The 13,360-nt window shown below is 33.6% G+C and overlaps 1 protein-coding gene across 4 annotated transcripts in view; it reads left to right on the forward strand.

The window, feature by feature from the left end:
• klar (klarsicht) overlaps positions 1–13,360 on the forward strand; it is an 828,351-nt gene that overhangs the window by 267,472 nt on the left and 547,519 nt on the right. For all 4 annotated transcript variants that reach the window (XM_081758673.1, XM_081758668.1, XM_081758672.1 and 1 more), the window contains exon 7: positions 3,880–4,078. In XM_081758673.1, the coding sequence (XP_081614799.1) occupies positions 3,880–4,078 (199 nt within the window). The remainder of the gene's footprint in view (positions 1–3,879; positions 4,079–13,360) is intronic.

A 13,360-nucleotide genomic window follows, 5' to 3' on the forward strand; every position in this document is an offset into this window, starting at 1 on the left:
TCTTGGAAGTTTCGAACAAATCTTGTGTCGTTTTCCTATCTTTAAACTTTTCAGTATCTAACTTGTCTTCTAGCGTTTTGCCAGATACATTTTTCGATTGAACCCTATTTTAGTAAATCAAGCATTGTGGTATTAGGAATTATCGGTTTCAAAGTAGGCACCTTTGGAACACACACTTGCTTCACCGCTCCTGTCATTGCTGGAAACATCGACGAAAGTCACCTTTTGGTATCTTCCGAAGTTAAACCCGTTGCGTTGATTTGATTTCTTCTACGGTCGCGAAACAGGTACCTTTGAGGCCTATTTTTAGGTTTGGGAAAAACCAAAAGTCCGATGGTGTAAATGTCTTTTTAAGGTCATCAAAATCTCTGAAGCAGATTTCCCCAATTTCCACATGCGCTTGATGCTCGCATGTTGCTTGAACTGCGCCATTGCATCAACCGATAACCACACGTCTTTCGTTCAGCTATACTACTCATACACTGCCTGTTATGACCTGTTCACACTTGTCAAATTCATAATTAGGCAACTTAAAGACTCTACTGTACAAGATTCATTGTGATTGCCCGTGTGCGTGGGTTTTCTCGGGGTTCTCCCATTTCCTCCCACTTTCTTCATTCCACCATTTCATTCATTATTCATCATCACAGTCTCCTTTAGCCTAACCGGCATAACCGTGGGACGTAAAACTTAAAGATTTCATTTCATTTTTTTTTTTTTTTTTTTTTTTTCATTGTGATTGCATTACAAATGCCAAAACTACAATCTTCTGGGATCTTTTTGACTGCCTGTTGTATGCCTCCGTTATGTTTTACTTGACAAAAACTCGAAAGCTAATTTTGCTCTTCTTCAGCCACTTTGAAGAGATGAAAGCAGGTATGAAGGAATTCACATTTTGACATTCGAATCTGTGCTCTTCTCACAATAAACTAAATCTTGAATCATTATTTTAAAACTTGCCGATCAACTATACTTGATCTTAAAAAAATAAAATAAAAATTTTAAAAAAAAACATTGAAATATTACACCACAAACAAAAAATGTATACAATTAAAAATATTTACAAGACACTTCACATATCATAAATAAACCATCTTGAGATTGCGTAGAATAAATGCTACTACACTGATTACCCTGATGAACCACTTCCTATATAACTAATGGAAATTAATTTCTTTCCCACAATGCAACGCAAGTGATTCTGCGACACTACCGGCTAGAGTTGTAATTAACTGCATCGTCTGCTACTGGTAGTAGCTAAGTGTATCATTGGCTAATTCTAACAGACTCACGCGCTCTGAATGATTTGATTCGTTCGTGGTTTTAGTAGCTCGTGGTATCAAACTCCTTTGAGTGGCGGCGCCAGAATTTCAGCGGGAAGAGCAGCTGAAACCTCCTATACTATATAATTACTCTTTGTACTACTATGTCTTAAACGTTACCAAGTTCCGAGCGTAAGTGACATTGCTCCCGTAAACGGAAAATTTCGAGATACAAAATAGACTAACATCAATTAGATCGAAATTTTTGAATAAAATTATAAAGGACATAATCTCAATTCTAATTAAGGTTGCCCTTATTTAAATTTAACAATGGGTTTTTGCTTCTGGTACAATACAATGACTCAAAATTGTTTTGCGAATGATTTTGACTTCCTTAACATTATGTTTAGATATACCTAGGAATTAGGATAAGCCAGATATTAGAGGATCTTAATTCTTGGCATATTTTATACTCCCTTATTCTAATTGGTATGCACCTATTAGTCAGATCAATGTATGAACCACCACTTTGATAGATAGCCTGATAGACTCCTAACAGAGACAGTGTTAACAAAATATTTCTTAAAATCTCTGAAATGTTTTTATATGTTTATAGGAGATTACCTGATTTGAAAGGCACATTTCGTAGCCATTTTAATGAAATTATATGAGAATTTTACCCAAAAAAAGAAAAGGAAAAAGCCGATGGTTATTAATTGTAATTGAGACCTTATTTTAAGTCCAATACCTTTATATATATAGGTATTGGACTTAAAATAAGGTTCATATAATAATTAATATATATATATATATATATATATATATATATATATATATATATTAATTACAGTTAATAACCATTGGATTTCCTTTTCTTTTTCGCCAAAAATTGAGCATATATATATAACGGTAACTTGATATCTAATGTATTTTCGTCTGGCCAGAATAACTAAAACTTGGATATGAATTTACTTAGAAATACTGCGTTTCCTTATTCTAACTTGATTTATCGGTTTCTTAAATGTTAAATTATCACAGTACACACGGAAATAATGTGTGTCTAGAAATTGTGATTGATATTAAAGCACTATGACGTGACAGCATAATATAGCAGAAGCTTGCGAAAACTAGTGTCAAAAGAGGAAACAATTCTGAAGGATGTACGATACGAAGAAATACAATCAATTATTCTTCTGTTCTTTCCGCATTATGAGTAGTATTAGCAAATCGATAGGGAGCAGGAAATCCAAGAGATGGAATCTCAGTAAATTTGAGTTTCAGACATCATAGACATATAACTTGGGCAGGGTTGAATCTCTTAGAGCCCTATTCGATTGGTTTTTGAAGTGTCAAAATATAACATTGGCTATTTTACAAGAAGAAATAAATTAAAAGTCAGTTAATTCATGATTTTTCTCTGAGGAAGCAGTTGCACGAAGATGTAAATCAATCAATAATTCATTTATTTATTAATTCATCTGGAAATAACAGACATAGGCCAAATAACAATTTCCTGTGCATAAAACATAATTATGATAAAAATATATAAAAAACAAATCAATCGTTAATACAAAAAAAGGGCATGTATAAAAATATGAAACACAGTAATCTCTTTATTATAAAAGGTAATATCTAGCAAATTGTTTTTCGATAAAACCAAAATCTCCAACAAATGTTATCGATAAAATGAGAATAATTATTGGCCGTAAACGAACACTTAAAAATAGGCACATCAATTAAACTAGGTACACACTTAAACATTTATGTAACTTCTAGTAGTAGTGTAAGGAATATGCTAGTTTACAATATTAATTAACTGTAGTTTACCAGTTAGAATTTTGTATTAAGCGGTAATTTTAAATCATATAAAGGTCTTCTTTCTAATAGTTTCAAGTGTCTGATCTCATCTTTAGTTTTGAATGACAAAAACTTAAATTTCCAGTGCAACTGGGAAAGAAAGAAATTTTGAACGTATTGAGTATTATTATAAAAGCTCCGTGTGCTTTTATTCCAAACACTAGAACAATATTCAAGATGACTTCCAACATTAGCGAGGTACAAAATAACAAATTTTCACTAAATACAAAATCTCTAGATTTCTATTTTATAATGCGTAAATTTCTCCTAACTTTGAAGATAATCTGTTCAGGGCGCTTGTTAAATAATGGTTTATTATCAAATATTACTCCCAGATATTTGGTGGACTCAACATACTTGACAGAAATATTATCAATAACATATCTATAACAAATAGGATTAGTTTTGTTGGAGTTTAGGGGTAAGGCATTACTGCAAGACTATGTTACAACATTATCAATATTACTTTGAATGACAGCACAGTCATCATCATCATCATCATCAATAATAATAATAATAATAATAATAATAATAATAATAATAATAATAATAATAATAATAATAATAATAATAATAATAATAAAACATGAAAGGAAGTAATAGACATGTTTGTAAGGTAGAATGTCAAACACTAAAACTGTACAGAAAAATTAAGTATTTTAAGTTTATATAGAAAATTATAAGTAATCACAATAGAAAAGTGTCAGTAATTTATCAATTTGTTTCTTTTGTCCATTAATTAAGTTTATTATTCTTACAGTGTCATATGGAAGAAATGCAGAAAAAATCGTATAGGTTGAAGCTCTTTAATGACCAGTCTCAGAAGCTCCTTCGTCGATATCCAGATATTCGAGATGAAGTGAGATGGAGGGTGGAGCACCTAAATTCCAAATGGGGAATGTTAGAACAAGCAATTTCGCCTCAGAAAGGAAATCCAGACGAACTGGAAATGTGTACAGGTTTGTTCTAGTTTCTTGTTAATATTTTACCAATTCTGGAAAAAAAAGTTGAATAAGGTTGGATTTTCTTACAAAGTAAAATTGCAGATCAACATGATGCTCACCTGGATTCTTCAGAGCTACTTTCCTGCTCTTCAGTTTTTCCTTTTGCGTAAAAAATAATGGCAACACTGTTCTCATGTCAAAGGGATGTATCTCAGCAGTAGAGTTCTGTAACTAATAGGGGAATATGAGACGGTAAGTGTAGCAAATGGTAATGATCCTATTATGTTCTAATATTGCGTCTTTCAAAACAGCGGTTCTCAACCCTTTCGAGCTTACCACGAAATTTTTTGTTCAACTCCTCCTAGATCAGAAACAATAATTGTAGAACACTCCTCGTAATGGTTTACTCAAGGAGCACAAGAGGAGAATACCTTTAAGACTCATCGCCTCCGGTAAAAGATATCATCTAATCACCAAATACATCGTTCAGAATACTAATAAGTTTAACTATAGAATTAACAATAGGTAAATACCAAATACCTTCTTTGCTTCTTAGTTAATGCGAACAAATTAAAATTCGTATTTATCAACGTAGTATATGTATTAATTTTTTGCTTCATAATTTAGCAATGGAATACATTAAAAAATGGTTGAAGTCAAATAAATGCTACAATTTGGACATGTATGAAATAATAATTAATAATAATAATAATAATAATAATAATAATAATAATAATAATAATAATAATAATAATAATAATAATAATAATATAAAAAATAAAGAATTCTTGGTATTATACCTACAAGACAGTTTTAATTTTGACAAGGAAATCAATGAAACAATTACAAGGACTGTGAGTCCCTTTTTATCTACTCCTAGGTAATACGTAATGAGCCATTTCGAATGTATCTTTTTTCAACAAGAACAGTTCAAATTGATCAAATATAAGCTAATGATACAGTTATAGTCTAGGAAACTGAGGAGCAAGTGCATTTTTAAATTGGCTGAACCAAATATGCCCAAAAATTAAACTCATGATCAGCAGAATTTGAAAAGAAAATATCTCAAATTTTCTGGATTCAACATTCAGCCGACATAATAAAATCCAATTTATGATTAAATTTCTTTCTGTGAGTGTATAGACGACTTCATCCACGGAAAATATAAAGAATCAGTTAGAAATATATATCTCTTTCATAACTGTTTCTTTTCCATAATATATATATATATATATATATATATATATATATATATATATATATATATATATATTAAATTAGGAAAGAGAAATAGTTATGAAAGAAATTGGTGCTTTGCAAAAATTGAGGAGGCAATCCTATGATATTTATAAATCACCATTTAGTCCGTGGAGTTGATGAGAAAATATTTCACTTCCGAGTACCAGTTTAAAACTTGGCACATTGCTTATACGCTTAACATAGAACGTAAAAGTGCCGGGTGACACTTCGCCATAAGTCACTGGTCCCCACTGTGATGTCATCATCAAAAGGACCGCTGGAACACAAGGACCTGATTCATTTAACAGTTTGTACCTCGGTTACCAATCATCCGATTGTAAAGTTTTATACATGGATGGAAAGCTTACAAAACACACCATAAAAGTTTGTATAAATGTTTACATACATTGAGCTGTTTATAAATTAACGAGGACAAAATTTGAAATGACTCCAGAGCGAACATCCAAGGACAAATTTTCTGAAGGACACAGATGAAATCTCCCACGCTGCCTTGACGAATACTGCGCACCAGGTCCAGCAGCACGGATTTTAAAGTCATGACTGTTTGCTAGTATTTAAACTGAGCCGAAACCCAACTCTCAAAAACTCTCATCTTCGTCTTTGATCCGATTACGGTAAGCTCTTTCTAACAAAATACGAAGAGCTGCGATTGAAACCTCGTGAGCGTGGCGGCTCTTCTTTATATGTGATGCTTTCAGAATTCTATCTACTCTACCTGATGTTGCTACCTCTGTTCCTACGAGGTTGTCAGTTCATTCACTCCCTTTCAACCATGTCCCTAATAGCAGATGCAGTGGCCATTTCCATGTGGAAACCTCCCAACATAAGCCATTGAAGATTTTTCAACAAGGCATAGACAGGTTGATTTGCAGTTATCGTATCACAGGAGTTTGATTGGGATTCATTTTCGTACAATAGTGGTGATAATGTTGGCTGCAAGACGTACAACAAATGGTGAGTTGATGTCTTGGTTGAGCACTAGGAGCAAAATTATGGTGCATTTGTTTCGCTCTGCCCTGAGTTTTCTTGCTTCTTTGAAAAGTTATTTGGTTTTCGCATTCGCCAAATCTTGTGCTGGCGTTCAACCACTCAAGCAGTTCTAGAGACATTGCAAAAGTCACATCCTTTTGTTCTATTAGGTTCACTAAACTCGCGAAAATTTCACGTATCAGTTTTGAGTAGGAGTCAGTACTGTATAATTTTCAGGCAGCTGTGCAATCCAGATGTCATCGCTTGTTGCCATGGGCTCTAGTATGACTGTATATTCGGTTATACATTGTATCAGGAAAATAGTGGTGCCGAGCAGTGCTTTGACAGAAGTATTGGAGGGAGAGTCGTGATCAACATTGTCAATTGCAACACAAGTATATACATTATTTACAGCATTTGGTGGGCAGACAAAGCCGAGTTGCTGATACTGTTTGTAAACTTCAGTTGTCATTACGGATTTTACTCGCTGATATAAAATACTCAATCCGAGGTGGAACAATTCGTCAAAAACATCTGCGCTTGCATTTTGACTATGAACCAGTAGCCATACATAAAGCGGCAAAGGGGTTTCTCTGTCTGTAGAGTGAAAAAAATGATGAGACAGACTCGTTTCGTTTTCTTCTTACACTATTAAATCTAACTAGCTGGGCAATAGAAACAGTGGCACTCGGTACTCGATTTTGATCATCCGGGTTCTTCACTTTCTGTTAATTCACCAGTAAAGCAGCTCCTAAAAGCATCCTGAAGAAAATGAACGATTTATTTTTTTTAATTTTTATTTATTTATTGATTTATTGATGTATTTATTTATTTATTTATTTATTTTTAGTAAGCTCTCTGGCGAAAGATCCATCGAACTTAGGGTATTCCCAAAACTTATCTTCATGGAGAATCTGAGTCTCCTTGCTAGTCACATGCCATCACTAAAATGCATTGTTTTCATAAGCACTTCGAACGGCATTGTGGACACAACCCTCGATAGAAAGTACAACAACCTGGCCAACTTCTCTTAAACCGGGAATAAATGCCAGTAGTCGCTCCCTCAAGCGAGTCCTATCAATATCTTCGTTATGAAAGCCTAACTCATGTAACCGCCGTTGAATAAGACCAACAAGGGTCGGTAGATGGAAAATTGATGCCGTTTGACTGTACAAGTAGCTATCTTGCATAAATATGGCTAGCGCCCTAAGGACAGACCAGTAAGCGACTTTTGAAGACTGATTCTCCTTAATTTTCCAATTTTGGATCCTGTTAAAACTGCGAACTCGTAAGAAAATTCAAATAATAATGCCTGTGGTACTTGACTTTAAGGACAACAAATCACTATTACTTGTTAGTTTTGTGAGGAGTCTTTCATCTTCGAGAAGCAAAGTGTGTTCATATATGGTCGGACCTATCCCGAGTGTCGCTGCTGAAACCAATTTTTCGAAACTTTCCTCCTTCTCACAGAAAAGACACATGTCCTTAATGTCACGTTTGGACAAATATGGAAGAGTTACCCTTTCTCCACTGAGAGCAGGACTATCTTGAAAAGACAAGAGTTTCTTCTAGGGTCTGATTTGTTGATGGGAATTTGTTGTATAACCGTGATAGCTTGTTTTTTTTCCCAAATAGCCTGTCTATCTTTTGTCTATTGATCATAGTCCGGCATGTTTTGTGATACTTGCCCTTCTTTTCGATCAGTTTCTGGAGTAGGGATTCTGTATTTAGGGAAGAGGGCAGAACTTCAAACTCAGCGTGTTCTTGCAAGTTTTTAACTAATGACTCGTAGCCACCATATGTTGGCTGTACAAGAGCCTCGTTGGACGTTTGTTGGCAAATCAGACAATTCTTCCAGTTAATCTTAGGGGATTTTAAGCTTTCTTAACTTGCCTCTTGCTATTCATTGCGTTCTTCTGTTGTTTTAAACTCTGCAACAAACCCAACAAAAAATCAAGTCATGTTCTGGGCTTATAGTTATGAGATGCAATAACACAAAAAACTGTGCGTTACAGTTAACTATCCATTCCTGTTTGCTTTTACACAGAGGGATACTATATCAATAGGAAAACTAAACTTTTTCTCCCCAAATTAGTAGCTAAGTGAACTCTGAGTTCACATTAAAATTTCATAAAACGAAATATTCTAAAATCTAGTTTGATGATAATAACATGCGTCTGCAAATGGGGAAACGAATACCGATAATACAATTCAAACATTTCTAAAGAATCCAATCATTCGTCTGTTCCCTGTTATCTGCCTGAAGCCCAAGAAGTGTCCGCACTCACCACTATCCCTACGATCCGCAACGATAACACTCACACATTTAGGTAACTATCATCACAGTACAGGTCGTAAATATTTGAATCATATGATGGGGCTTAGGGAGGACTAGAAATGAAGGGTGAGTAAAATCTAATATTTGGAGATGCGTAGTTTTTTTTTTTTTTTTTTTTTTTTCTGCGTTCAATAAACATGCAATCCTATTCTATTTACTCTCAGTATGAGAAACAGGACCTGTATGGGTGTCTTCAATCCTTACAACAACGAACGATAACCACGTCCTCGTGTGCTTGATAATCCATGCAACACTTACCTGAAAGGTACAATAACATACAAAGTTTGACAGATATTGTACAGAAATAACAATAACAAGTAGCAATAACATGAATAAGCTTATTCAGAACATTATTGCGGTATCAAAGTTATAATTGTACAAAGAATATATTTAAGGTTCTGATGATAATAAAACGTTTATATTTGTTAAATACTTCCGGCAGGGAAAAAATGTAAACTACTGTACCTGCTATCTCTCACTTTCCATGAAGAAGACACATAAGTAATATAACTATTGCAACAGAAGCAAATAATGTCAAAAATGCTCAGTGTTCGGACAAGCAGGTTCAGCCAAACAATGCCCTGTCCTCGCTCTGTCATTATGCAAGTCACTCACTGTATCTCGCTTCATGTACCTTTCAAAAATATATTTGAGATATTTCGCCACTTGAAATAAAAGAAGGTATATGCTAGTGACCAGTGGCGGCGATTGGACGTTAAAAGTGGGGGGGCAAGACATGATCTGAATATTTGTGTATCAATCTTAGTTTCCCTGGTTGTTTCTAACATTTTGTTTGAAGAAAGGTTGTATAACTAATAGGATACTATTTTTTTCAGTTGAAATACTGTATATTGTATTTCATGTTTTATTAACCCTTAAAATGATAAGCCTTTTTTGTAACACAAAATGATGCGGTGAGTCCATTGGACTCAACTCGTTTTTCTTCACTAATTTGAATTTTAGCCATATTTTTACCTAATAAACCTTCCACATACATCAGGGCTGCTTGTTTATTTGTCGATGATAATAAACAAAGGGATCATATATTGAAGGCGGCATCTATAATGCTTTATAGTAAACTACTGAAATTGATTTATTTTCCGAGATGAGTCCAATGGGAGCCCTAATTATTTTAAGGGAGAGCAACAGAAGTAGGTATTAGCTCTTCGTACTCTTAAACAACGAAACGTAAGAAGAAATTTGATTCCTTGCTCATGAACATCTTAAAACTCTGTCTGGAAAATTGTGTGATCAGATTATTAAATAACAAATTTGCAAAACAAATAAATAGAAAGGATAATATTAATCATAGTAATGAATAATGATGCTTGTTTTGTAGAAGTTACATTGAAACTGGGATTAATGAACAACTTAATTTTTAATTCCACACATGCTATTAAATGTATGTTATTACTCTTAGAAAATGAAAGACAGTGAATACTGCAAGCATATGCTACATTTAAAGAAATATTTACAATTGCAGATTCCCGAAACATGTTCGTTGCCATTAGTAGCAGTTTTCACTTTTTTGGACCACATCAAAGCACAATACTTAGAATCACTCCACACTCCAGTTATACAAAATAATCCTAAAACCTAGAATTATGTTGAATTCACTAAATTCATTGTATATATACGTACACTCGTACACCCCTAAACACACCACTTCACTCGTATATTACACTGCAAAATAATGGAAAAGGTAGAAGTTGTTTCATATTACTCCCTTTTTAATCAATATTCCTTATATTAGAAAGAAGAAAAGACATTTTAGGAACTTTCAATTTTTGTGTAATTAAAGAATAACTTGCAAAGAATTTCTTTTTTTGCGAAATGTTCTCTCAATCAGTTTCAAAGAGGCTGACTAACATATCGAGCCCTTGTAAGAAGAAGTGAAAGTATGCTGGAATTATTGTGCTCCAGTAGGTTAATTTTTGGGTTATTTTCGGTGGCAGTTAAAATCCAATTCCTGTATAGCTTTCTCAACTCCATGGGAAGACAATTAATACGTACTCACGCAACAATAAATATTATATGGCACTATTTTTTCCATGAACCAGTAATACATACAAAAACTTTGCATTTCCAAATGAAGCTATATACTTTAATGGGTTACTTCAAAAGAGTGGGGGGGCAACTGCCCCCCTTTGCCCCCCCTAATCGCCGCCCATGCTAGTGACATAATAAACGTACAACTTACAACGTTACGTGCTAGTGGATTTGCTCGGTTATTTTAAAACCCTAATTTCATGTTTCTCTCCAATATGGTGCAAATCGCTCATTATACGTAAAACGTCTATATGAGCTTTATTATAGTGTACTCCATATGCTTTCCAGCGGTGTATAATGCTTTATAATCGAACGATTAGTAATCGAGCTACAAACGTTTAAAGAAATCAGATCCTAGTGTCCCGGCGGCTATTTTGATTACGTCATCACACGGATATCAAGGAGCTTCGACAAAGTGTCTCCCAGCATTTTTATGTCTCCTTGGTAAGTGTATAACCATTGTACAAAGTTTTATATTGGTTGCCGAAAGTGAAATATTTTCATGATTTCTGATATTAATTCCAAGGACTACACATATGACATGTATGTCGGATAAAAAATTGAATTTCATTCCTCTTATGGGCTAAACTAATGGTTTTCAGGTCATTTACAGATCTCCAACAAATATTGAAGAATTTCTTACAGGTTTAAAAATTATTTTGAAGATGATAATCCATTTTAGAGTGTATCAAACTGGGTCTGAATGTAACGATACATACGCACGTATGACCAAGAGGAACGTTGGAACTAGCATCGAAGAGCAGATTAGCATTGTTAAGGATTGATTCACAGATTTCGGGCTGATCAAAATATTTTTAAATATTTGGAAGCATAAAATTGTAGAAATAAAAACTATATAGAAAACTACGTGACAAGTCGAAAGGAATGTATTAGAGTTATTTTATATAAGAACAAAGTATACTTTGTTAAATTTTGATCGAGATATCTACTTGTAGAAGCTATATAAGGCACATATTCGGAAAAATAGCTTACCTTGTGCTCTGTGTTTATCACTTTAATTGAATATTCCCTTCCTCTTTGGGAATGTCATCAGCACCGTTTTTATTGCTGTGTCACAGGATTCTTACTTTTACATCTCCAATTGTATACTTTTTAAAATAACAATTTGTGCAGAGTATTCCGTGAGTTACGATTATTGATTCCTTAGTAATTGTCTGTGTATTTACCATCAATTCATTGCTTTTACAAAAACATTATCGCCGTTAATAACACAGCCTCCCCCCCCCACACACACACACAAGGGTATGGAATCGATGTATTTTGTTATACAGAATCCAAATTTCGAAATTCCCGGAAGATTGACCATGTCAGTTCCTTTCTATGGTCAAAACTCGGATAGGGAGGATATACGTAACACGATCAATAAATAAATAAATAAATTAATTAATTAATTTTAAAAAAGCTCAAGTTTTTCGCCCACAGAAAGAAGTTGACATCCTGAGGTTTTGAAATTTGGATTCTGTGTAACAAAATACATCGAATCCATACCTGGGGTCCAATGCACACTTTTTTTATATAGCTTTTATAACTGTGTTACATAAAGTATATCCTCCCTATCAAAAATGTTCAAGGTTTTCGCCCATAACAAAAACATTGACACGGTCGATCGTCCTGGGGTTTCAAAATTTAGATTCTGTGTACCAAAATACATCGAATACCCTGGAGTCAGGTGCAGATAACTTTTATTTTATTTTGTGTGTGTGTGTTGGGGCGGGAGGCTGTGTAATTTAAGCAGAATTCCACAATCTGTCTAGTTTATTGCTCTGTATGGTTTTCCCTCAATTCATTTTTGGCTGCTGTAAATACTAATTTCACTGGGAGATTGAACACTTCACAAACTTTGTGAATTTCAGGACTAAGGTGGTTAAACACTTACTTTGGTTTGTATAGTCTGTCAATGATTTTTTTTTTTTTTTCTGAAAGTTAGTCCTACACATTTTCTTGATGTCAGGTAGAAAATTGGGAAATAATATTGAATTGATAGTTCAACTCCAAGTGAAGGCATTTGTCCATATCAAACTTTTGAATTAATGTAAATATCCGCAGAAAGCTTGTGTTGAGATCCTATTTAGATTCCGTAAAAAGACCACTAATTTTCTTAACGGTAAAGTTGTATAAGCTGGAAACGATCTTTGTGTTCTTTTAATCATGTTGGATAGACATGTCAGCCATTTCAATGTCTAATAAATATACCAAGATCCCTTCTTTAACTTTTGTAACCAATTGGTACTCATTCAACCACGGAGTATGATCTATGGTCTATTTATCTTCTGAGTACAGTACTATTGTTTTTTCAAAGAAAATTAGGTGTTCTTGCCTCATAGAATATCTTTATGAAAAGATCGGTTAAAGCATCCCAGTTATAAGTCTCAATAAAATGAAATTCAGTAAGAATAACTTATTTTTTTATACATTTAATTGTGTTACTCTATTGTTAAGATAGACAGTCATTTAAATGTTATTTGTTATATTAATTGTGTTAATTTCTATAGAAATAGAATATGAGTAAGTACGTTTTTAATATGAACTAGGGGAGTTAACATGGACGCCATACTACAAAGTTGTTCGGAGCTTTGCTCTCCTATTTTATTAATTTTTTATCTATAAACAATTTTTACTTAATTTCATTTTCCATTTAATTACAATCTTTAATGTGTTAC

The sequence above is a fragment of the Thermobia domestica genome, chromosome 5 (genome assembly GCF_964235325.1).
Source record: "Thermobia domestica chromosome 5, izTheDome1.hap1.1, whole genome shotgun sequence".
Classification (NCBI taxonomy): domain Eukaryota; kingdom Metazoa; phylum Arthropoda; class Insecta; order Zygentoma; family Lepismatidae; genus Thermobia; species Thermobia domestica.